At 38.7% G+C, this 26,748-nt stretch overlaps 1 protein-coding gene and 2 long non-coding RNA genes across 12 annotated transcripts in view; 1 reads left to right on the top strand and 2 right to left on the bottom strand.

Moving 5' to 3' along the window:
• Positions 1-11,601, bottom strand: part of LOC103475320 (uncharacterized) — a 39,707-nt gene extending 28,106 nt beyond the window's left edge. Inside the window, exons 1-2 of one of the 2 annotated variants that reach the window (XR_014090984.1) lie at positions 9,937-11,601; positions 7,863-7,982 (exon numbers count right to left, since the gene is read on the bottom strand). This is a non-coding gene — a long non-coding RNA (uncharacterized LOC103475320). The remainder of the gene's footprint in view (positions 1-7,862; positions 7,983-9,936) is intronic. The other variant, XR_014090983.1, reaches the window with a different exon arrangement.
• Positions 1-26,748, bottom strand: part of LOC145554811 (uncharacterized) — a 337,275-nt gene that overhangs the window by 208,729 nt on the left and 101,798 nt on the right. The gene's annotated exons all lie outside the window — the stretch shown is intronic.
• Positions 25,253-26,748, top strand: part of tcf7 (transcription factor 7) — an 82,299-nt gene continuing 80,803 nt past the window's right edge. For 8 of the 9 annotated variants that reach the window (XM_081615259.1, XM_081615258.1, XM_081615257.1 and 5 more), the window contains exons 1-2: positions 25,254-25,778; positions 26,069-26,138. In XM_081615259.1, coding sequence (XP_081471385.1) covers positions 25,596-25,778; positions 26,069-26,138 — 253 coding nt within the window. In that variant the 5' untranslated portion in view covers positions 25,254-25,595. Of the gene's footprint in view, positions 25,779-26,068; positions 26,139-26,748 lie in introns of all 9 variants that reach the window. The other variant, XM_081615256.1, reaches the window with a different exon arrangement.

Genomic DNA, 26,748 nt, shown 5'->3' with positions numbered 1-26,748 from the left:
AATTCTTCGATAAAACTTCCAGCTGTTACTTATCTGTTAGCATGTCATACAGCAACTGTTTTCAGTCTCTTCACATTCGTTGGAAGACTGACTGCAACTGGAGATCCTTTCAAGATATTTGTACTACAGTAGCTACAACAACGTTTAAATAAATAAAGGATAAATAAAGTATTTTGATTTTAATTTATTTGATTTAGCTCATCTGCTAAAGCAGTTGCACAGTTTTATGATGTAAAACACTTTGAGCTGCCTTCCAGACGGGTTCTGTGTCTCGGAGTCAAACATGTTTTGGTGTGAAATATTTAAATCAGCCACAGAATAAAAGGACTAAAACTTTGAGACGTTGGCAGAAGCTGGTTTGATGCGTCATTATCTGTGCTGAACGGCCACTCAGCGATGAAGAAGAATCACTATAAGGCCAGATTTCAATGAGAAAAATATCCAGAATTATGGTGACGTACGGTCGGTCGGTCCGTCCGTCCATCCATCCATCCATCTTATCCGGGGTCGGGTCGCGGGGGCAGCAGCTTCAGAAAGGAGGCCCAGACTTCCCTCCCCAGCCTCTTCCAGGTCCTCCAGGAACTCCAGGCCATAGAGAGACATCGTCCCTCCAGCATGTCCTGGGTCTCCCTTCCTCCCGGTGGGACCTGAACTCCTCACCAGGGAGGCGTCCAGGAGGCATCCTGACCAGATGCCCGAGCCTCAGCTGGCTCCTCTCGACGTGGAGGAGCAGCGGCTCTACTCTGAGTCCCTCCCGGATGACCGAGCTTCTCTCTCTAAGGGAGAGCCCAGACACCCTGCGGAGGAGGAAACCCATTTCGGCCGCTTGTACCCGTGATCTCGTTCTTTCGGTCATGACCCAAAGCTCAAGACCATAGATGAGGGTGGGAACGTAGATCGACTGGTGACATTCATGTGCAAATAGATTTGTGTGTAATATCTCAATTATTACTACTAATACTTTCAAATATAAGAATAAAGTGCTCTAAAAGTTTGTTTTAGATGGCTGAGTTGACTGTGGATTTTGCCACACTTTTTCCTTCCAGTCAATTTTCCACTGACATTGTTGGGTCCAGTACGCTGAGAGCAACCAGCATGTGTAGGCCTGACCTTATCTGGCTCATCCTGCTTCTGCCTGTCGGTTAGCCGTCTTTCCAATCACTGAAAAGATCTTTGCACGGCTGCAACTTTAAAAAATAATTTATTACATAATATTTAACTGAACTTACATCAAACTCCTTAATCATCAAAAAAAATTTAAAAATGAGTGCTTGAAATGCATCACTTTGAATGAAAGTGTAACTGGAATAAATCAATGTCTTACTGAGTTTAATGAGATTAAAAAGCAAAAATAAAACAGAAAATATGTCAAATTTACTGAGTTTCTTCTTTAATATGCTTCTTATGTTCAAAAATAAATATAATTCTCATGTTGGCGTTCAGTCAGGCACATTTCAGCACAGTGAAGCGAAACAGCAGCAGGCTTAACTTTAACAAAAATAACCTTAGTTACTCTTCAGATAAATTCATTTTGTCAATCTTAAAACATGGTAGCAAAACTCAAAACCCCCAAAAAACGAATAGTTTTGTTCACACAAAATCTAAAAATTTCAACAGCCACATGGCCACAACGTTCCCATTAGTGCCACATCATCCCGGGCCCAGCAGAAGTTGTGCATTAGGAGTGGTCTGTGATTGTTTCCTTTGTGTTCATAACAACCAGGAGACAGAGCCGATGTGCGGTGACGCATTTGTCGCCATCCCAATAAAGCCCTGTAATATTCCCAGTCAGGAAAACCAGAACAAATTAGGTTGTGCAGCGCTTCCAGTGTGCCATCGCCGTAAATCATCGTCATGGAACCGAGCATGTTCGACAAGCACGCAGTGAAACAACAGGGCCTGGGAGAATAATGTTTGTTCCCAAGCCTGCGCCACAAGCAGTGGGTGATATACTGTGAGAAGAGTCCCACTCACATCTAATTCTCACACACTTATTGTATGTTGGAGGAAATCTGTTTCCCAACTATAGGTTTTGGTTTGGCCCTCATCCGTTTTCATTACAGGGTGTGAACAAGCATGGGGCAACCCGGTGCGTTTGTTTATGGGGACTGTGTGAACGCAGAGATACGCCGCCCCAGCCTGACAAAGAAACTTACCCAAACAGTAAACAATCACGCACTTTTACGCTCCTGAAAGTTTCTCACACGCTAAACAAGAGGAAAAGACATTAATATGAATCTTTGACAAAACCAGAGGAGTTCAGTTGCCTTCACACCAGCTCTGTTTAGCTCACTTTACGTGGTGGAGCAGCGGGTGTTTGGCATAACTGTCAAGTTTTGGACTTGTGGCTTCAGGTAATGTCGCTACTTAGCGGGAGGTGAAACGAGCGTAAGTGAGGAGGGTTTAATACGATCACGCATTTTACATGACGGGTGATAACCCCAGTCTATACTATAAACATCTGATTAAGGTTAGAGCCTAAATACGTTTTATTTCCAAAACAGAAAGGCTACGTAATGTTAGCCAGCTAACAAATTACTATTGCTATCCTAGCATATCAACTAGTAGCTAGAAAAAACCAAAACACGTACCTTCGTAGTCAAACTGGTGTCAATCAGCGAGGAATCTGTCCAGTTTAGATGATGTTGATGAAGAAAAATTGTTTGCAAATAGTGATATATCTTCAAATCGTATTTGTGGCAGCAGCTTTAGAGTCCAGAAACAGCATTAACTACACACACCGGCACTAAGGATACACTGGTTCGGGTCAAAACGGATGTTGTCTGACGTCATGTGAAAAGGGTCTATTACAGGGTGTGAACAAGCATGGGGCAACCCGGTGCGTTTGTTTATGGGGACTGTGTGAACGCAGAGATACGCCGCGCTGAAATGCCGCCCCAGCCTGACAAAGAAACTTACCCAAACAGTAAACAATCACGCACTTTTACGCTCCTGAAAGTTTCTCACACGCTAAACAAGAGGAAAAGACATTAATATGAATCTTTGACAAAACCAGAGGAGTTCAGTTGCCTTCACACCAGCTCTGTTTAGCTCACTTTAAAACTGCAATATGTACATTTTATTAATATATATATTTTTTAAACATATTTGTCAAAACTATCACAATGATAGTTTGCTATGAGGCAGATAATCTGTGAAAAGATCGATCACCTCCACCTCCTGTCTGAGCTAATACTGCAGCCCGAAGAAATGCAGCAAAAACAACCAATCAGAGCCAGGAGGCGGGTCTTAGCGCTGTCAATCAGCCTCATGTACTCAATGCTAAACATGATAATTGCAGAGAAACAATTTATCATTACAGAAAACCATTTAGGCTATGCTAGCTGGAGCTGGAAGGGAGGAAAAGAGGTGCCACATACGATTGTGATTGACAGCACTAGGGCCCGCCTCCTGGGCCTGATTGGTTGTTTCCAATTAGCACTGGGAGAAAACAGAGGAACTCTATTTTTTCACAGATTATCTGTCTCACTCCAAACTGTCACGACAGTTTTGTAAATCAAGAAAAAGATGGACGATCCTGACCATCCTATTGACGAGACTGTCTTGAGCATCTTGAGACAAAAATGGAAGATCGCAAATATGCAAAATGTGAATTTTGCACAGTAGGACCCGTTCATACACTTCAGAGTGGCTTCCTATTTATGAACCATCTGTCGTCCAGTCCTGTCAAACTCAGTTTCATTTTATCAAAAATCTGGATCTGCCAGAATGTTTTGATAAAATCCATCACAGTTAAAATATTAATAAATAGCAGTTCCTCCAGGATTTTGATTGTTTTTGTGACTTTTTGTAATCAAAGCCACATTTAGAAATATTTGCAAGGAATTTTCATAATATTTCCAACCATGTATGATGTTAAATATTACTTTTTATTAATCACCGTATCAATCACGGACATCAAGTCACCCGATGTTTAGGACTAATATTGAGAAAAATTTGCAGTAAAATAAAATTTTAAAAAGTGGGATCTATTGATTTTGTGTGAATTTTGTGGATTTGTGAAAAACTGGTGTGACTTATTGTTGTATTTTGGAGTCTGGAAGGCCACCTGACAAGCTACGACGGGTCAGATTTGGCCCCCGGGCCTCCAGTTTGACACATGTGATCTATACAGCTTAGTTCGTCTGAACTAAACATGGAGGACAGGAAAAGCATTTTACTTCATCAGTTCATTTTTTAAATAAAATGTTTCTGTTTCTTTGGTCTTGTAAAGAACTTTAAATTACCTTTCATGTCCCTGGTGCTAAAATTAAACCTGTTTTCTTTGAGAAAATGGACAAATCATTAATAAATATGTTGAGTAACTAGGACTTAAAATGCCTCTAATGACAATATTGCAATATGGTTAATTAAATCAAACTTCTAAAATGTGAAGACGTGTGAGACCGAAACAAAAAGTGAAAGAGCAAACAGAAAGAGGAAGGAAACAGAGCGAGCCTGGAGGAGGAAGAGCTGTTGAGCTCAGCAGTTGGATATCCAATCTGCGTTCCCTCAGTGAAACCATCAAAGCCGGAGGTTTGGAGACCCAAAAGTCGGCTCAGTCTCCAAAAAAAACCCCACAGCCTTTAAGGGGCTGCCAAACATTTATTTGTTTTGAATTAATGTAATTAACCCCCCTCTTCTCCCCGGGTGTCACACAGAAGAAGCAAGTCGCAGCAGAAGGATTACAAGAGCCGGGCTGGCAGAGCGGCTCGCCGATTCCATATCACTGGGATTTATTTTATTTTGCTTCGACTTGACATGTAAATCGTCCTGTGACATCAGCAGGCAGTAAAACTGATAAACTGCAGATGAGCAGCAAACATAAAACACATCTGCTACAAGGGAGCTCCTTCATTCACAGAGTTACAGTTAATTACATTCACTAAAAATTCACTTTTGGGAGTATTTTTACTCCCAAAATGAACATTTTACTTTTACTTTTACTTGAGTTTTTTATTGAAAGAAACTGATTTGAAAACAAAATTATTTTATTTATATAAATTATTGTCATTTTGATCTTTAAAATACAAAAATTTCCACTTAACTTTATATTTTGTTCCATCTGATGTTGTAATTTTTAAATTTTAAATTATTGATCATTTGATCAGTTACTCAGTACTTGAGTATCGTTGTTGGCTTCTCTGCTTCCTCTGTCCATCCATCCATCCATCCATCCATCCATCCATCCATCCATCCATCCATCCATCCATCCATCCATCCATCCATCCATCCATCCCACTATTTTTTGGGGGGCGGGAAAGTACTTTTAGAAGTATTTTTACTTCGTTGTACTTTCTGCTTTTACTTGAGTAATGAAGAACAAACTTGTCAAACTGCACCAGACACACTAGCAGTTTATGTTAACATTTTATAAGTTTTATATTGAAAAAAACTGAAGTAGAAAAAAGTTTTTGTCTGATTTTGTTATTTTATAATGATATTTATGTGAATTGCTTTCATTTTGATCTTTAAAACACCAACATTTCTGCACAGATTTTGGTTCATCTGACGATACTTTTTACTCTTACTTGAGTAAAAATATGTTGAAGTGGTTTTACACTAAGCTGAGAATATTTTTTCTTCCTCCTCTGCAATGATTCTTCCAGATTTGTTGCCATTTTTAAAACCTTTTTCCAAAGATGGTCCCCATCATGAGTATTTAACCTCAATCCAACTCTCCAAATGTTTAAAGAACCTCAGACCCCTGCTGTCTTTTAAAGCCGATGCTAATGCAGATTCTACAGCCTTGCAGCCTGTTTTAAGTGGGTTTTAAAGAGTCTTTAGTTTGGATCATAAAACTCACCCAGTCAAAAACAGGCTGTTTAAAAGTCAGTTCAGTGGATAAGCCAGGTTTTCTCAACCCCGGTTAATCGGCCTCCCCAGCGGCCCAGAGTCGTAACTCTTCTGGCGTCAATAACATCTCATGCGACACAAGTCGCAGCAAAAAAAAGATGTGTAAGTATGTCCTACATTAGCCTTCCAGCCGTAGTAAAAAGGCCCATAAATCCAGGGTTTACTGTTTCATACGCCACATCTCCATTCATTTGCAGAGAAAAGTTTTAAAAAAAAACTGAAAAGTATTGAAAAGATTTAGTGATCAAACCCAGATGTGAAGTCTGGAACGGCTGAATGATGTGTTTTCTCATTCTGGGTGAGAGTCAATTCTGATACAAAAACACAAAACAATCTTTATTTTTCTCTTGTATTAAAAGACTAAATCAGCTCAGAGTTTGGTTCTCATGTGATTCCCCTGGTTTAGGCTTTAAACTGCAGCAAACTGAAGCAGCTGCCTGGTGTCATTAGTTCCCTTCATGTTCCTCCAGAGGTCAGTCTAGCTCCCTCTGCAGCGGAGAGCCGCCGCCTGACCAGCAGCAGGGGAAGCAAGAAAACTAAATCTGGCCAGCAAAACGCCCAACCAGCACAAAAGAGGAGAGGAAAATACTCCCAAATAAATGATACCTATACACATACACTATGCATGGTGTTTGATCAGTTTAATACCTTTATATTGCTGTTTTTATTGTTTCTCTGTCAGTTTCTTATTGGCTGCATTCAGAGGTGGGAGAGTAACCAAATGTTGTAAGAGTGAAAAGAAATGACTCAGAGTAAAAAAGTTTTAAATAAAATAAATAAAAGATTCAATAAAATGTAAAGTTATGCAGAAATGTTGGTATTTTTAAAGGTCGAAATGAAAATAATTCATATAAATGTCATAAAACTTTATTTCTAAACATTTTTCTTCAATATAAAACTTTAACACAAACTGCTGGTGTGTCTGGTGAAGTTTTGTTGAAACCAGTTTGTTCTTCGTTACTCCAGTAAGTCGAGTAAATGTAACTGGTTACTCAACCCTGGAAGCATTTTGTCCTGATTATCAGCTGCAGCGAAATTTTATTGTTTTATGTTTCAAAAAATCTCCAAATTCAGGTTATTAACTCAGTAACATTTAATCAAAGCTGCTCAGTTTGAAACTAAGAAGCAGAAATGATTCCCTGGGTTGTGATTTTTTAGAATAACAGTAAAACTTTTTACAACTGTAAACATTGGTTACTTGTCAGCTTCTTTGGCTTATTGATGTTCAAATGTTGTTGTTTTTTTACGTTTATTGAGAAAAAATAAGGATTTTGCACGTTTGCTGTATTAAAAGAAAAACATCTAGTTTTCTAATTCTTTTTATTCGATTTAACAAAGAGTGGAACTGAAGTGGGGGCCACACAAACTCAGAGGGACAAAAGCGGCCCGCGCGCCACACTTTGGACACCCCTGCTATAATATACAAAAATAATATAAAATAAAATGTGACATTTACCCCAAAAACCTTGAATTCCATGTAACATTTTTTATTATTTCTAATAAAAATGTATTAAACCATTTATTATTTCCCTCCAGCCCAGAATCCTGAGCATCCAAAAAAATCCCAATAAATTACAATTAAATCCTGTGGTTGAAACGCAAGAAAACGTGAAATAGTTCAAGGATTACAAATTCGTTTGACAGGATAATAAGTTGATTTGGAAATTATTTCACATTTTTGTCCACCGACTCTCATTTCCATTGTTAAAATAAAACTTCAAATTGCAAACCAAATTGTTTCGTTGCAGATGTTTGTTTGTAAATCTGTGGGTCTGATCTTGAATCCCTCTTTCTCCGACTGAGTGGGGCTGTGTGGAAACACACACACACACACACACACACACACACACACACACACACACACACCCACTCCCCAAACCTAAACAATGATCCATCACAGGAATCCACATCCTCCTCCCAGCCACATCAGTCCCGCTGCTGCGGAAAAACCGATCCCAGAATCGGCTGCTAACCGTCAACTGCAGGACTGCGAGCCGCCTACTCACCACTAGAAAGAAACCGCTGTGGATGCGCGCATTTAATAGGCCTGCCATCAGCCCAAATGGAGGCTCAGTTCGCCACTGCTCTGATCTCCCTGGGTTGGTGACATCTTTTCTTTTCCTTTCCTACGAAATACAAAAAAGACTGAAGACGAGCGAACACAATGGAGGATCTGTGGAGGCTGTAATTTGGACTGAGTTTTAGTTTTGATCCTTATTGTAGGTGAATGGCACAGCTGAGGTTTTTAGTGTGTGTGGCAGCTGAGTTTTACAGAGTGTGTGTGCTTTCATGTAGGTCCCTCCCACAGAACACATGCAGCTACTTTAACTGGCTGCTGGCACACGTTTACACAGTTACTGCTTCACAAGCTCAAACACAACAAAACGCACGGATGGATTATTCAAATAAAACGTAACGCAGGTTTATCACTGCAGGAATATGAGCACAGCAATTCAAAATTATACTCAAGTTAGAATGGAACTACGTCAACATATTTTTACTCAAGTCAAAGCCTGTGAAATTATCAATCATTTAACATTTAAAAATTACATCATCAGGTGGACCAAAATATACATTTAAGTGGAAATTTGAGTGTTTCAGGACCAAAATGACAATAACTCAAATAAGTAAAAAAATAACTAAAAGATGGTTTTAAATTAGTTTCTTTCAATAAAAACTTCAGGAACTTTAACAGAAACTGCAGGTGTGAACTTTTGGTTAAACAACATGTTTGATTTTCATTCAGTGGGAAGAAAATCCATAAGTTTTGCTCAAGTAAAAGTAAAAATGCTGCATAATAAAATTACCCAGGTAAAAAGCAGCAATTCGACATGCTGAGTAATTGATAAAAACATCATTTAATATGTAAAAATTACATCAAAATGTGGACATTTTGGAATCTTAAAGATCAAAATAATTCATATAAAAATCATAAAATAACAAAACAAGTTTTTTTCCGAATCAGCTTTTTCAATATAAGACTTATAAAACTTTAGCGTAAGCTGCATATGTATGTCAGATGAAGTTTTGCTTAAAACAAGTTTCTTCTTCGTTACTCAAGTAAAAGTAAAATGTTCATATTCCTAAAAGTATTTTTTTTCCCAAAAAAAGTTACTATCCAGCTGTGGATGTGAGTTTATGTGAAACTCTGCTGACTGTCCTTCGGTCTGCCCACAGCTTCGCTCAGGACGTGACCACCCACCCACAGCCTCTGGCCTGCTCCCATCACAGACTCATCCCGGACCATCTGCACGGCTAGCTCCAGTAAGAAAACCCAGTTAAAAAGAGGCCTCCACATTTTCCAGCCTCTTAGCAAACGGGTAAAGATGGACCCGCCAGAGATAAATGTTGAGATTTGCCTCAGTTGCAGCTTTAAACTTTCTGGTTTCATGAAAGGTTGGAAAAGACAACAGGAGTGAAGTCAGGCCGTCAGAAAGCAAATGTGGATTTGCTGCTAGCATTGCTTATCTAAGGCGTTTAAAATACACTAAAAAAGAAAAAAAAACTGGAAAAACTGTAGAAGTTGAAGCTTAAAGCACTAAAACATATTTTATATATAAACATTAAGCATTAATCCATTAAGTATCTTAAGTGTTCTAATTATAAATTAATTATAATTCGATACAAAAATGATAAATTATACAAATACTAATTCGTAGTTCACATGTTACGTCACACTTTCGTGAACTTTCTGACCGCCATCTTGGCAAGCAGTTGCTATGACAACAATAAACAAACCATTTGGCGCTAGCTCTTGCCTCTTTCCTAACTTATGAGCAGAACAGCTACATTAAAACTTTTATTTATCTTAGTATTACACAAAGGTGGGTAGAGAACTTTGTATTAGTTTTTACGGGTCCCTCCCCCCCAAAAAAATCATATTTTATTTCAGGAACATAGTCCATGCTAGCATTAGCGTCTGCGCTGCTAGCATTAGCGTCTGCGCTAATATTTAGCACTGAGATGCTATTTTAGACTAGAGTAGCTTCGCTGATAGGCTAACTCCTTTTAGCTCAATTCGAAAACAGCAGTTTTCCCCAGCGTCCCATTAGATCGGTTTAGAAGCAGAAAGTAACTCACGGCGGGCCGAGAGGAGCCGCTTTGTCGCCCATCGCCGTTGTTTGGTGTTTTATGTGCGTCAGATTTACCGGTGTACCAGAAACGAGCAAATACAAAGGTTCCAGACGGAACATCTGCGTGGAAAAAATTGTATTAACTGCATTTTAATGAATTAAAAGCGTTGAAAAGATATCAAAATTAGTACATTGAAATTAACACATTAAAGTCCCATACCTAATAATATTATTATTACTGTCATTATAATTTATTTCTTCAAGTCCTTGTATAATATAACGAATCCTGGTATTATAGAATGATTCTCGCCTGATGTCGCTATACTTCGTCTAAAATATTTACTTAAAATTGTGTTGGTTTACTTCTTATAACCATGAAACTGAAAAGAAAACAAAAGTTATGTTCTTGCTTTATTAACACAGAGACAGACCCCAAAAGTTTGATGCCAGTTAGGAACACAAAACTAGTAAAGTGGGAATCAGTGAAACCCAAACAGAGGAGCTGAGCAGGACCAGCAAGGGACTCACTGAGGCTACTGTGAATGTCCTGCTTCCTTTGATGAGAGGCTTTGGGCAGAACCATGATCGGACAGAGGCAGGCCTCTCTGGCTGCGGCGAACACGCAGACCACTAATATCAGGTTGGTTCTGCAGAGGAGAACAACAGCAAGGCCACATTAACCAAACAGCTGAAGCTTTCTGCTTCAAAATACATGAGAAATGGGACTGACCTCTTAAAAAGCATAAACAACAGCAGAGTCTCTTATGGTAATCATCAGAAGATCTTGGAACATATTTTACAAGGACAAATACATTAAAATAAATGGAAAATCATTTGATTGAACACGAGAAACACATAAAATCTTGCCAAGTATTTTGGGTTTAACTTCTAGTGCAAACATCTTCGCACACATGAAATAGGACAAAACTAACTTGCAAGTAATTTTTCGGCAGGATATAGGAGCTTTTTTAAAATGAATAATTCCTTAATATTGATGAAAAAGTTCTAGTTACACTGGCAGATTATTTCACTTATAACTTGGGAAAAACATGTTGCTATAAATTAAATAATCTGCCAGTGGCGCTAATACTTTTTCAATATTAAAATAACATTAATATTACAGAAAAGTTATTTGTAAGATGATTTAGTCTGTTTCCAAGAGATGAGTACCATGATATTTTCTCTAGAAACTAAACCAAAAAGTGATAAGATTTTGGTGTTTTTGCATTGTTGCAGCCAGAGGTGGCAGAGAAACCAGAAATTGTACTCAAGTAAGAGTAGCACTATATAAACACATTTTTACTCAAGTAAAAGTAAATTGTAGTAATGCAAATCCAAGCATTTGCATTATGCCACTGATACTTTCACAATCATTGTAGTTTTTGTTAATAAATGTTCCCTTTTCTGCACTTTAACCTCTGCATGGTTTCCCGTTTTTGTTATGACCTTGAGCCAGTTGTAACACCGTTCAATAATTTACTGAAGAGTAAAAATGTATGTGGTATAAAGTCTATTCCAGTACTGAGTAACTCATCAAATTATCATCCATCCATCCATTTTCTTGCACCCTTGTCCCTCAGTGGGGTCAGGAGGTGCTGGTGCCTCTCCAGCTAATGTACCGGGTGAGAGGCGGGGTCACCTGGACAGGTCACCAGTCTGTCGCAGGGCAACACAGAGACACACAGGACACACAACCACGCACACACTCACACCTAGGGGCAATTTGGAGAGGCCAATTAACCTGACAGTCATGTTTTTGGACTGTGGGAGGAAACCAGAGTACCTGGAGAAAACCCACCATGCACAGGGAGAACATGGAGACTCCATGCAGAAAGACCGGGGCCGGGAATCGAACCCAGAACCTTCTTGCTGCAAGGCAACAGCTCTACCAACTCACTGTGAAGCCCAACAAATTATCAATCATTTAATATTTAAAAATGACATCATCAGATGAACCAAAATGTAAAGTAAACTTGAAATGTTGGTATTTTAAGAACCAAACTGACAATAAATCATATAAGGAAAAAAAATGTAACAAAATCAGGCAAAATAAAATGCTTCCAAATCAGTTTCTTTCAATAAAAAACTTCAGAAACTGTAACAGAAGCTGCAGGTTTGTGTCTGAGTTTGGTGAGTTTCTAGTTTAAAACATGTTGGATTTTCATTCAGTGGGTAGAAAATCCAGAAATTTTACTCAAGTCAGAGAAGAGATACGTTATGATAAAATTACTCAAGTTAAAGGAAAGAGTAGCGCATAATAAAAACATTCATAAAAGTACAATTTAAAAAAAGAAGCTATTCAAGCAAATGTTAAGTAGTTACTATCCAACGCTGGCTGCAGCTCATCCTGCGTCAGGACGACCCTCCAACCCGACGCCACGATGTCTTCAACGACGTCGCAGCTCTGCAACATCTGCTGGCAGGACTTGAACTCCATCTGTATAACAAACAAAAATGCATCTTTTTTATGAAGCCAGAGTGTTTGTGCATCATTCATTCACACTTTTGTAAGTTGGAAAATAGCCTCAGTGAGATGCAATGACTAATTCAACTATTCACTAATAATTTACAGCTCTGACTTTCAGACGCTGATGACATGTCAGTAATGTGATTAGTAAAGTAAAGGGGCAATGATGGGAACCGGTATCAGAATACGGGGGCAAGCATGTGTAATAGGAAAGAGTCGGGTCGCTTTGTGGCTTATAAGCGTGTTGGTTTAGATCTTATACAAGAAGCTTTAAATAGCAGCCACGTTGCCTCGACACAGGCAGATTATTCTCTTTTTAGCATTTTGCTTCGTTCTGTGGTAAAAGGCACTTGTGCATGTGTCTGACATTCTGCGTGTGTATGCATATGTGTGTGTGTGTGTGTGTGTGTGTGTGTGTGTGTGTGTGTGTGTGTGTGTGTGTGTGTGTGTGTGTGTGTGTGTGTGTGTGTGTGTGTGTGTGTGTGTGTGCAAGGAACGAGGAGTGAATGGCTTGGCTCCACATCAAAGGCCCATGCGAGTCTCTGCATTAACGAGGCCCTTTGTTTCCTGCCTCCCAGATTACAGCACGGTTCTCCCTGTGTGTGTGTGTGTGTGTGTGTGTGTGTGTGTGTGTGTGTGTGTGTGTGTGTGTGTGTGTGTGTGTGTGTGTGTGTGTGAGTGTGTGTGTGTGTGTGTGTGTGTGACTAAATTAGTGGAGGGCACAGTAACCTGGACACTGAAGGCCAAGGTCTGATCCTCCTCCTCATTTCCTTCATCCAATGTAACCAAAACCGTGTCAATTGAAGCAAACAGCACATTCTCAGCTTGAGGAAGCCGTTTATTCTCTCCAGCTTTAAACTATTAGACTTTCTGCTGATGCATTATATATTACATTAACTATTCTGTATTAACTTCTTATACCAGCTCCTCAAGCTTTTGGAGTTTCTAGTTATCCATCGGACATATACGACCTTTACAAAGTTATCAGTAAATTTTAAGTTTGTGTTATGATGCCACCAGAATGTCCAACATTTTATTGGGATTTTATGTGAAGCTGAAGGAGAGTGAAGCATTGTTTTCTGTTTTTGTTTTTTCTGTTTATATTAACTTAAAAACCTTAAAATGAAAGTATTCAGCCTCCACAAGTCGATACTCATGTTTGATTACAACTAAAAATCTTTTTTCGTGGTATGTTTCTATCAGCTTGAGGCTAAAATGTCTGCACATATTGCTTTACAAACTAACTCAAGCTCGGTCAGTTTGGATGGAGAGTGTCTGTAATGACTAGCATTGGTTTTAACTGTCAAGTTTTCAACATAACGCTAAACGTTTAGTGCACATGGTGTGTAAAAAAAGGAACGCAGTGCTTTGCTACTAATTGTCAACACTGCGACAACTAGATAACAAAGCCAGGAAAAAATATTCACTAAAAAAACATAGCAAAGGAGAGGGAACTAGCTTAGTTATGCTAGCTTGACTCTGACAACCCCAACATGTAGATGTGCTGCAGAATTATGTGTTTTGATTCAGTTAAAAAATAAAATAAGGCGCTCTACAAACCAACAGTAACAAATCATCAGTATCACAGGTGTAAATTAGCTACAATCACTGCATAAGAATCAAAAAATAAACATGTTGTTTGGTGTTGAATCCTGATACATAAAGTTAAAGTGGCGTTGTTGCCAGTTTTAATGGCAGTGAGTCTATGTGCAGCGCAGCGATGCAGAGAGCGTGAAAAAAGAAGAATACGAGCGGTTTTGAGTTATTCTTCAGCAGTTTTTCTGCGTTATTTTTCCTTTGCACTAAATTAATAACAGCTACATCTCCAGGTTTCATTTAGTAAACAGTTCTGCTGCAGCAACGCCGCTTAAAGGAAAAGAATGGGGTTGTTGCCCTCCAGCGTGGTGCGCATGTGTAAAATCTACGGCTATAAACGATAACATGCAACGGGTCTGTAAAGCTGCATTAACTTCACAACAACTCGATCCCTAAGAAGATGTTCTAGGGTTCTTCTGAGGCTTTCACAGAACAGCTGGATTTACAATCACATCTGCAGGGCTGTGTGTGTGTGTGTGCGTGTGTGTGTGTGTGCGTGTCTGTGTGTGTGTGTGTTGCTGGCTTTCACTCTTCTGCAGGAACGAAGAACAGGAGTGATTACACACAGCTGCAGCTCGAGGCAGCTCAGAAAGAGTCGTCAATTTGTTCCCAGCGTTCCTTCCGGGTGTTTGCCTCATGTTGGTCCTGTTGTCCCTTCGTCGTTCAGAAGCTCTGGATTTCCCAGGAAACGGTGGGGAAGCTCACCTTTGTCCTGGAACGCACTCACCTGCTTGCAGCTCCACCTCATCCTGGACGAAGAGCAGAGACTGGTCCATATTTAGATTTATTTTTACTTTGTTGTCACTGCTTGGTTACTGGAGTACACAGAAAAAATACTAAAAAAGTATTTGTATATATAAATACTTATAGATGTGTAAAAGTGTTCCTGGTGCACGCAAGAGAAAAAAATGAGGTTCTTCAGAGGAGTAAAGCCAAAAATTATACTGAGAGTAGCACTTCTTCAACATATTTTAATTTACATATTTTAAAAAGTATCTATCCAAGAAATAACTCAAGTAAGAGTAAAAATATACTTGGTAAAACAGACTAATCAAGTACAGAGTAACTGATCAAAACATCAACCATTTAATATTTAGGGTTATGTGTAAGTTCTTTTAAAGACCAGAATATAAATAATTAATTTAAATAACATAATTACAACATTTCAAAACCAAATAAACATTTTTTTTTAATTTTTAATAAGAAATTTTAACAAACATATTTACCCCTGTACTGAACTAAGGCTGATTCATGCTTCTTCTTTATTTTTTCCTGCAAAGGACTTTTTGTTGCAAAAACCTCCAGAAACTGGAAAATGTCCAGAACGTTGCTGATCCTAATGAGAGAATGGAAACGTTAACAGACTGTATAACTCTCCATCACAGCGAGAATTACAAGTAATATTCTCTCAGTCTGAGTCTCAGAAAACAGATCATCCTGTCCAGGCAGCTCTCATCCTGCCCAAGTGAGTCCATCTTCTTTATATGTGCGCAATTCTTTGTCTATATTCTGCTAAAGTCGAAAAAACACAATTTTGCTATTCCGTTGTTTCAATTAAATAAGAGATTAAAATAAAATCACGACAGTCTACGGTGACGACGTAAATATCGCCTATCAGCCAATCAGAGGAGACGTCGGAGTCTTATTGAGACGTTGGAACGACAAGCCCCGCCCACTAGGGGAAATTATAGTCGGCCATTTTACCGAAGAGTGATGGATTCAACACGCTGGAATGACTCACAACTTTCTATGAAGTGTGATGCTGTGACAGCTCTGGTGGAGCCAGATGCACAAAACAACAAAAACAAACAACCATCATCATCTTCCTACTACTTCCTGTCGTCTTCTTCGTGGTTCCGCCAGTTGTAATATCCGGCGGTTGATCATGTGACTTGTGTGATGTGAAAAAAAACGTTTTAGAGGAAAACATGAGGTTTTTGTCGAAAATGGCGTGTTTTTATTCAGTGAATTTACTTTTTTGTAATTTCAACTTGCATCATTTTATGGTTAATGGAAACGGAGCAGAGGATTGAACCGGCAACCTGGAGGCACTCCGGCCGCCATCCTGCTGCTGCCCAGGTCAGATGGTCACAGGGTAAGTTGCTACTTTACTTAAGTCCAAAACATCCGCGGTGGTCGAGATCTGCTGGGATTTTACGCGCCACTTTTTTTCACTTCCGGTACCGATACAGATATCTGAGGTTTAGTATCTGGTGCCGATAGCATACAGAAAAACAGCTGAATTGACTCAAAACGTTTCTTTTTTTTAAAACACAGACATAGATATACTTAATTACAAACTTACTTTATGATTTAAATACACAAATATCTTAGCAAGCTTGATCTAATATGTGACAACAACTTTTAATTTACTGAGTCGGCCAATGTAAATAAATAAAAAAGAACCTGAAACTGACAAAATAGGTTAGGTATGTACAAAAGAAACAGCCACACCTTCTTTCAAATGGTTCAGAAAGTGCAAATAGGAATTATAAATATCATGTAAATAACAAAGCATGACAGGGCTGCACAGTGGCGCAGTTGGTAGAGCTGTTGCCTTGCAGCAAGAAGGTTCAGGGTTCGATTCCCGGCCCCGGTCTTTCTGCGTGGAGTCTCCATGTTCTCCCTGTGCATGGTGGGTTTTCTCCAGGTACTCTGGTTTCCTCCCACAGTCCAAAAATATGACTGTCAGGTTAATTGGTCTCTCCAAATTGCCCCTAGGTGTGAGAGTGGTTGTGTGTCTCTGTGTTGCCCTGCGACAGACAGGTGACCTGTCCAGGTGACCCCGCCTCTCGCCCAGAACGTTAGCTGGAGAGGCAGCAGCACCTCCTGATCCCACTGAGGGACAAGGGTGAAAGAAAATGGATGGATGGATGGATGGACAAAGCATGACATGGCTCAGAGCGTAGAAATACACTGAATAGATCTGTCTTCATGGATCAGTTTTTTCAGGATGGGGATCAATACAGATGTTAATGTCAGATCTGTCCATCTCCAGTTTAAACCACTTTATGTTGTGAGAACTGATGGAAATGATCCTGGAGTTTATTCCTCATTCAGGCCTTTCATACTTTTTTAAACGTTTTTATCACAGCTGGACAACCCCAGACTCAATTTAATGCATTCTTCTAAATGAAAAGCTTTAAAAGTGTTTAATATCTATTTAATAAGATCCTCTGAGGTACATGTCATTTCTACACCAAAATCTTTTTTGATTTCATGAACTCAGAGCATTTTCCACAAACAGATTTATTTTCCTTTTTATTAAACTGCTGTGTTTCTAAAAGCAGGAGAAACGCAGAAATACATGTGATACATTTCGTTTTGTTTTATAGATATAACATAAAAAGCCAGATTTCAGTTTGCAGATGTTCACTTGAAATAAGACCAAACTAACTTTTCAGCAAGATATATGAGCTTGTTTTAGGTTTTAATTTAATGTTGGTTATATAGATTATTTCACTTATGACAAGACATTTTCCCCATGTTATAAACAAATTAATCTGTTAATGGAGTTTATTTTTTACTTTTAGTTGCGTTTGTGTACACCTGGTTGTTGTTGTTCTGTTTATTTGAAGAACAAAATACTTTAATAAATAAATGTAAAAAAAAAAAAAAGTGCTCCACTGTGCATCCATCCATCCATCCATCCATCCATCCATCCATCCATCCATCCATCCATCCATCCATCCATCCATCCATCCATCCATCCATCCATCCATTTTCTTCCGCTTATCCGGGGTCGGGTCTCGGGGTCAGCAGCCTCAGGAGGCCCAGACTTCCCTCCCCAGCCTCTTCCAGCTCCTCCAGGAACCCCAAGGCGTTCCCAGGCCATAGAGAGACATCGTCCCTCCAGCGTGTCCTGGGTCTCCCCTCCTCCCGGTGGGACCTGAACTCCTCACCAGGGAGGCGTCCAGGAGGCATCCTGACCAGATGCCCGAGCCTCAACTGGCTCCTCTCGACGTGGAGGAGCAGCGGCTCTACTCTGAGTCCCTCCAGGATGACCGAGCTTCTCTCTCTAAGGGAGAGCCCAGCCACCCTGCGGAGGAGGAAACCCATTTCGGCCGCTTGTACCCGTGATCTCGTTCTTTCGGTCATGACCCAAAGCTCATGACCATAGATGAGGGTGGGAACGTAGATCGACCGGTAAATCGAGAGCTTCGCTTTTTGGCTCAGCTCTCTCTTCACCACGACGGACCGGTACAGCGCCCGCTTCACGGCAGACGCTGCCCCAATCCGCCTGTCGATCTCCCTTCTTCCCTCATTCGTGAACAAGATCCCCAGATACTTAAACTCCTCCACTTGAGGCAGGACGACCCCCCTGACCCGGAGGAGGCACTCTACCCTTTTCCGGCTCCACTGTGCAGCTGAACTTATTTTAATGCAGCATGTTCTGGATTTATCTTGTTGCTGATTTGTTTTGTTTGCCACCAGAAAAAAGTAAAAATCTTCCTAATTTTAGATGCTGAGTTTGAGTCGGTCGTGTGAAGTGTTTGCATCTCCGTCCACTGATCCTCCACAGAAGAGCAGCAATATGTTTTCAAAGCTCCTCTCCTCCGATGTTTATGTTTGTTGATTTCATCCCCAAAGCCCACTGCAGATCTGTGGTATCAACTCATAAATGTTTGATTAGGAGTTAACGAAGAGGTAAAGCAACGGCATTCTGCTAAATCAAAAGAGACAGATTCAAATCAGCAAACACTCAGCAAACCAAATCTTGAATAAGCCTCGTTATTTTCCACGCGACACTTTTTTCTGCCTTATTTAAGAAAACAGCCTGCCGTTTTGCTGAGCTGTGCAGCAGAAGCCAATAGTTGATTAAAAACTTTTTCCTTCACTGATTCATTTCTAGATGGCTTCTGCAACCTTTCTTGAAGGTGATTTTTCCACTACTGAGTGCAAACTTTCTAAATTAGTTTCAGAAATGATTCAAAGGTTTTCAGGTCACAAATTCAGTGGCATCCTGTCTGTAACCTATTTATGTAAAGCTCTTCAATCCCAAAAAAGAAACACAAATTTCAAGTTTTAAACACGGGCTCTCTCTGAAGATTCGGACTGTTTTTAATAAGACAACAAGCAAACCACACTATTCAGAAATGTTGGATGCAGACATTGCATTTGCCTCCAAACGTTTAAAAACAGCTAAACATAAATCATCCAAAGTGAACGCATTGGCAGACACGTTTTTGATTTCATTGATAGAAACTTGGATGGTAAATCAAACTGGCGAGGAGGCTTGCGGAGGTTCCATGTTGCCGGCTGGATGCTGCCTTGGAGGACATGGTTTTGATTGTAGGAAAACTACCAATAAAAAGCACACAAGTGGTTCTAGTTAAGAGCTGTTTGCTTGGATGTGGCTTAACCCCAATGAAAGGACATGATTTAATTACTCTGCAGCTTTAATGCGCCTGATGTTGCTTTAGAATGCACAGTGTGTAATCTTTTTTTTTTAACCGACTGTGATTCATCTTTAAAGGAAAACATGTTTCCAAGTCTGCTGCTTAAGGAGTGGAATGGTCTTTTCATACTCAATGGTGCAAATGAATTTACACCAGCATGGCCACTTTAAAGAAACTTGTCTCCTGTTTTCCTGCAGCAGGATTAGCAGTTTCTTACACAACTTTTGTTTTGTTGTTACCTGTAGTGCATTTAGTTTTTGCAGATTACAAGGTCTTTAAATCAGGAAATTCAACATGCCACACAAAAATAGGGTGAACTTTCTTCAATTGTCGCAAACAAAAACATAAACTAAATAAACCGAAAAGATTTACGAGCCTCTTCAAATTTATTGCATGTGCCATTTAAAACTTTTCCCCACCTTAAACTGGTTTGTGCATAAACAAGCTTTCAAACTGCGATTGTGTCCCAAACAATTTCTAACAGTTGCAGGTAATCTAGCATATCTTTTTCCTGTCATTTGGATAAGTCATGGAGATAAAAGTCTATAAAATAAAAATATACATGGCATCTACCATAAATCCTTTTAAGCCATAGTGAAACATTTTTCAATTTACTAAAGTAAGAATAGCTTTTTGTTATCATAAATACATTTAACTGATAATTAAATGTATTTATGATACATTTAATTATCATTAATACATATGTAATAATGTATTTATGATAATAAATACATTATTATGTATTTATTACATAAATACATATGCTACAATATAAATACATATAAATAAATAAATACATATGTATTACATATGTAATACATATGTAATACATATTACATATGTACATATGTACTGTATATGTAATACATATGTAATACATATGTAATACATATGTACTGTATATGTGATACATATGTAATACATATGTATTACATATGTATTACATATGTAATACATATGTAATACATATTACATATACTAGTGATAATTTAGCTCACTAGCAAGTTTGACATTTGCTAGCTGTGGCTAAGCTAGTTAAATCTGGATACAAACGTTTTGAATATTCTGATCTTCGTCATGGTAACATTTTCTCTGCCAGCTAACGCTAAAATTAGTTCTTTAGCAACAACGCGCTCAAGGTTAAGAACCTTTCCTTGCTAGCCAGTTTGACTTTAGTTCTAGCACCATTGCTAAGCTAGTCAAAGCAGAATAAAAACTTTTCAAACATTCTAATATGGCATCATGTAAACATTTTCTCTGACAATCACACCTTAGCTGTGACCTTAGTTAGCAACAGCTGCCTCAGGGTTAAGAACCTCCCATTGCTCTTTAGCGCTGTGGCTAAGCTAGCTAAATCTGGATACAAACTTTATATCCTGATAGGGTCATGTTAACATTTTCTCTGATAACTGCTGCTAAGCTCTGTCCTTCATTAGCAACCACAGGCTCATACTGTTAGCGTTAGCTGCTTCGCTAAGCTAGTTAAATACATTTTTTTACTTATCATGAGATCTAATTGTCCAAACTTCACTGGCATTTAAAGGGATATTTTTACAAGTAGCACCTCCAAACTTAATTATATCTGTATCTTTTTGTAAGCAATTTCTAAACATTTAATTGTATTTGATTTCTTGCTTTTAATCTCATGGGCTATAAGTATATTTAATACTTTTTTCTTCTCTATTTATCTTATGAAACACTTCATAGCTACTGCTTAAAAATAATTCTCATATTTTATGTCTCTTACGTTTCGTGTTACTTTATTCAGTTTGACTTGAACAGCTAAATATAAACATGAAGCTAATTGCCAGGGTTTTTTTTTACCAGAGGAACCACAGCCATTGTTTTTTTCAGACTCAAGGCTTGCTCTGCATCTCTGACTGTATGTGAAAACCTGTCTTGTGGGGTCACAGCAGCAAAGCGTCTTCTCTTTTCTCTTTTTTCTTCTTGTGTTCTGTGTAGGATGCTTATCGTTTCAATCTCCTCTTGTTTCCTTTTTTGGCCTTTCCTGTCAACCCTGGCAGAGCCGTCTGATGTCACAGACGACACTCATTAGAGTCAGAGATAAAAGATGATAAGGAAGGATGCATGCGGTGTTTAACAGAAACGGCTCAGGACTGATAAAGCTGGGTGATTTAAAGGTAAACTGTAACTATGATCAAACCACGAAAGCCTAAACAAGAAGAGGAAAAAGAGAGAGAGAGTGAAAGACGCGTTAAAAAGCAGAAATGTTTGCGGTTCGGAGTCTTTATAAGACACCTTGAACAGAGAGGTTGTTCATACCAGAATTTCTGTTTCACATCAGATGTGCGTCGCCTCAGGTGAACCTGTGCAGCCGCGTGATGAACGTCTGCAGCTACCAGTGCAGATATTCACTTAAGATCAGAGACGCAGCTCTGGAAAAAAACAGCTGTCTATATTTAATCAAGGCGAATAAACAAGGAGTTTAAACAACTCATTTATAATTTAGATTAGCATACATTAAAAACGCTCATTTTAATCTTTTTATTAATATGCATCAACGATATTGTATAAATATGCAGTTTTATGCAAATACCGTGCCCGTTTTCTGTTTGTATTTAATTCTGTTTCCCAGCTGTGGATCATCATTCTCATTCAAGGCAACAGACTCAGATTAAGTCGAATATTAAGTCACAGCATGGGAGTGTATAAATATTTCTCAATTAAAAACTCTGAAGACCAGCTACTGTATCGGCATTAAAAATGCATCGGCGATGGGAGGAAAACAGGGGAAGGCAAGTTACCAGTTTGATAAGACATCAGAACTTCAAGTCTACATCTTTGAACTGTGTTTTCTTTTCCATCTTTCCCTCCTCCAATCAAGCAGTTGCAACGGCTAGCACTTTTTAGCTGTTTTGGAGGCTGTTACAAAATCTGGGGGATGTAAGGACCAGCCAAAACATGCTGTGCCTCTGTTATTCATGCCTTCTGATGTTTTTTCACAGAATGTCCTACATTTTGCTGCTTCTTGCGTGAGCTGCCACTTCTCTGTTGATGCAAATGAGGAGTTTTGTTCCAAAATGTGAGTGGTGTGACAGGCGACTGCTGGAAAATGACTGAAAAAGGGGCTGAACTTTAAAAAACAGTCGCTGTGACCTGATGGAAATACGCTGAAACATTCAATATCACTCTGAACAACAGATAAGGTTTTATTTTTTACAACAAAGCTGAAAAAATGGGAGTGGCGTCACCACATCTGCATTGAATGAAACGTTCATTTTCTCGGTTTTAAAACTTCATTTTACGCCGCAAAACCACAAAATCTTGGTTTAATTTCTAGTACAAATATCTTGGTACACTTGAAATGAGACAAAACTATCTGACAAGTAACTTTTCAATGAGAACTAGGAGCTTGTTTTAAGCAAATAACTCCTTAATATTGATGGAAAAGTACCAGCTATAAGTGAAATAACATTTGTCAGATTATTTACTTTTTAATCAATATCGACTTGAAACAATCTTGCTGATACGTTACTTGTAGGTTAGTTTTGTCTTGCTAAGATATTTCCTCTAGAATTACTTGGTAAGATTTAGTTTTTGCAGCGCAACATGAAAGTTTTTATTAAGTTAAAACTGTCGACTCGTAAAAACATTAAAGCAGGACAGAAGTATCCAGGCCACTTCAACTGACCACGAACCAATCATGGTTTTAAAGCAGAAGGAAAAGGACATCGGAACTTCTCCGTTTTCAAATAAAATAAGTTTGGTGTGCAGATTTGCTATTTGTTTCGCTGTGAACTTTAATAAACAATAAAAACTAGAAACAATATCCTTTCATGCATTCAGAACACCAAGAAGCATTTAACCAAATGCAGCTGAACTTGGGCAGCTCTGCCGCCTTCAACTCTAAGTTTGACTTCAGTTTTTTAGTTTTTTGTTGCATCTCTGACCCAAGACTCAGAAAATTTAAAGGGGCAGTAGCCTGCATTTTCCAGGAACATAAAATAAACTTTATATAATAACTGTGTTATCTTCAGTTGTCATAAAAAATAAAAATGCTAAATATATCAACTATGACCTAATTGTTCTTCCTGATTTACCGCCTCTGTCTCTTTAAACCCTCCTGCTCTTTCTGAAGCTCCGCCTTCAGGAAGTCGTCACAACATGGCTCCTCTATTAACCCTTTAACAACATTTTTGAGAAGTAGCTCCTGTAATGAGCTCAGGAGTTTCACCAGGTGTTTGCTAAATGCTGCTGGCTAGTCTGAAGGAGCTCAGTGGGGAGGAGCTACACGTTGGAGGCGGGGCTAGGTCCACCCTGGTGTTTTGAACAGCTGAATGGTTGCCATGGAGATTAAAGGTGTGTTTTTGATGAGGGAGTATGATTTTTCTATGTGTATACATACACCCACATGTTTTACATGGTACTGCCCCTTTAAATTGAAAGTTTAAAAACAAATTACATGGAGTTTAAATGTTTTGAGTCGATTCTCAGATTCAGTAGAGGTTTGCTGGATTAGAGTATAATCGGCTCGGTTAAACTACACACCTGGCTATTTTAATTTACACAGAAATAAAACATTAATATTGGTGAACTAAACTGTTTGTTATTCTTAATTAAATATTATTTGTCATTTCCATCAATTTCATAGCTAAGAACTACTTTGTGTTGATCTTTAGCATAAAATTACAATAAAACTTTGTGGTTTGTGGTTATAAAGTGATTTTATGGAGCACAATATATTTAATGAAGCTTATTTTTCTGTCTTTAGAACATTTACATGACTCATTACATCATTTCATTTTTTTGTTTAGGTTTTCTACATAAATAAAGTTTATTGCACACTTTGCTGAAAAGTCCATGGAAACTTTGTGTTGAGGGATTTAAACATATCTTTACTTATTTATTTGGGATCATAGTGTTTATGTTATATTTAACATGTATGTTATTTAGGAAGGTGATATAATAAAAAGTGGATAGAAATAATTTGTTTTTACACAATTTGTTTGTATTTTTTCATAGGTATAGTCTGCCTTCCTTTAAATCAAAAGAAATCAATAATGTGGATTTTAACACTAAAACATTCAACGTTATGTTTTATTTATGAGTAAAAACCTACATTTTCTTCTTTAAGTGCAAATAAATCTTTATTTTGCATCATCAATCTTAAGTAAATTAATATTAAATGAGATATTTTAGAATTTTATATCAAAAATTTAACAGATGAAATTGGTTAAATTTGAATATTACTTACCCATAATCAATTTAAATAAAAATATTTTATTTAAAACTAGTCATAATTTACCAGTTTTAGTAAAAAAAAAAAATCATACACACACACATATATATATATATATATATATAATTTATAAATGTAAATATAGATTACATATATTTTAATATACATTTACATATGTTAATATGTATTATTTATTTAAATATGTTTATATTGTATTATAATTATGTATAATGTTGAAGTTATTTAAGTAACTTCAATGTCTTATAAATGTTATAAGATAATGTCAATATTATATTTAAATGCTGTATGTATAGTGTGTGTGTATGTCCGTGTGTGTGTATTTTTTGTATATATATTGATATTTTCATATTTGAATCTAGTTTAGCTATCATGGTGTTTTTTCTAGATTGTAATGTTTTTATTTTTCATTTCTCACTTGTTGGTCTAATAAAAGATTTTCTTATCTTACGTCCATCTATTCATCTCTTTCCTTATTTTGGAGAAATTCTCCTGAATGTTACATATTTATTACAATGTATTGCTTTTTTCTGAGTGGGCCGTGAATATCGCGCATCCGGCCCTGTGCGTCATGAATAATGCGCGCTGAGCGGCGCAGAGGGAGGCGCTGTCTCTTTAAGAGGCTCAGCCTCTGCAGAAACAATCGTACAACCCCCCAACAAGTCATCGGACCTGTCAATCAAGCGGTCGGCGCCTTTGAAGCCGGGACTCCTCGCCTTGTCTTGGGCTCAAATGAGCTGTTTGCTGCTGTAGCGAAACATTGGTCTTCCACCAAGCAGCCAGCCGGGGAACGACGCCACATCTCAACTTTTTCTCTGCATGTGGCGGGGCGAACATTTCCCTACTTTCTCCTGGAGGCGCTCCACACTTGAGGATACTACTTAACTGAGAAAGTCACTTCTTTATTCATACTTTTTTACGTTTTTTAAAAAACATACTTTACAAGAGGAGGTGGGGGCAAAAAGTCCAAGGTGAGGGAAGTAGTCATGCCTCAGCTCAGTAGCGGCGGAGGAGACGACCTGGGAGCGAATGATGAGATGATAGCGTTCAAAGACGAAGGAGAGCAGGAGGAGAAAATCCAGGAGAACGCCTTCACGGAGCGAGACCTGGCCGACCTCAAGTCCTCTCTGGTGAACGAGTCGGAAATAAATCAAAGTCCGACCTCGGCGGTAGGTGGCTCAGTGTGTGTGTGTGTGTGTGTGTGTGTGTGTGTGTGTGTGTGTGTGTGTGTGTGTGTGTGTGTGTGTGTGTGTGTGTGTGTGTGTGTGTGTGTGTGTGTGTGTGTGAACTTGTTTTATTTTACGCGCTGAATGAGACCAGAATTTCTGCCTCCGGGGGTAAAAAGCGATGGGATTCCCATGCTGCCCGGAGTGAAAACACGCCGTAAAAGTGAGATAAAGTGGATAAAAAGTGGCGTTTTTTCCGCCTCACCTGAGTCCGAGTGTTGTTGTTGTTCCAGGCGGTCAGACGGGGACAGCAGGGCGAGCAGAGGGTCTTCCAGGACAAACACCGAGAGCATCTCGACGGAGGTAAGAAGGAAACTTCACAGTACTCGTTAGCGCGCCGCTCTGTCTGAGAATGACTACAAAAATCAAGTGTTTTTGGTTACGGGATGCGCTGTAGCTTTAAAACCAACTTCAAAGCAAGACTCTAAAGATGTCCAGTTATCGGGCTTTGCTCTGATCCATCACCTGTCAGCAGGACTGCGCTGTTGTTTTCATTCAAAGCTAAAAAAATACGCCTCCCACGTCAAGACGAGCAGTTTTTAACCACTAAATTAATCCATGAAACGTCAGAATCTCTTCGGTTACCGGGCAGTTAATGAAAAGTTATCTCCGGGTGTCCTGGGCGTCTTTGCGTAACTATGAAGATGAAGAGAAAATATGTAAAAATTCACCCGGTTTTATCTCATGAAGAGCAGATTTGAGCTCCAATGACGCCAATGCCGATTATTTCATCCAGAGAAATGGATGTTTTTACTCCGAAGACACAGATTTCTGTTTCCCTCAACGTATTAAATGCATCAAAACAAAGAGTTTCTATAAGAAATACCAAACCTAAACCAGATTTAACTAATATTCAGATCAAATCCTGTAAACGTGAGATGTAAAAATAATTAACTCTTGTTGTTTTTGTACC

The sequence above is a fragment of the Poecilia reticulata genome, chromosome 14 (assembly GCF_904066995.2).
Source record: "Poecilia reticulata chromosome 14, P_reticulata-male-v2, whole genome shotgun sequence".
In the NCBI taxonomy this organism is placed as follows: Eukaryota; Metazoa; Chordata; class Actinopteri; order Cyprinodontiformes; family Poeciliidae; genus Poecilia; species Poecilia reticulata.
This window is presented reverse-complemented; position numbering and strand designations above follow the sequence as displayed.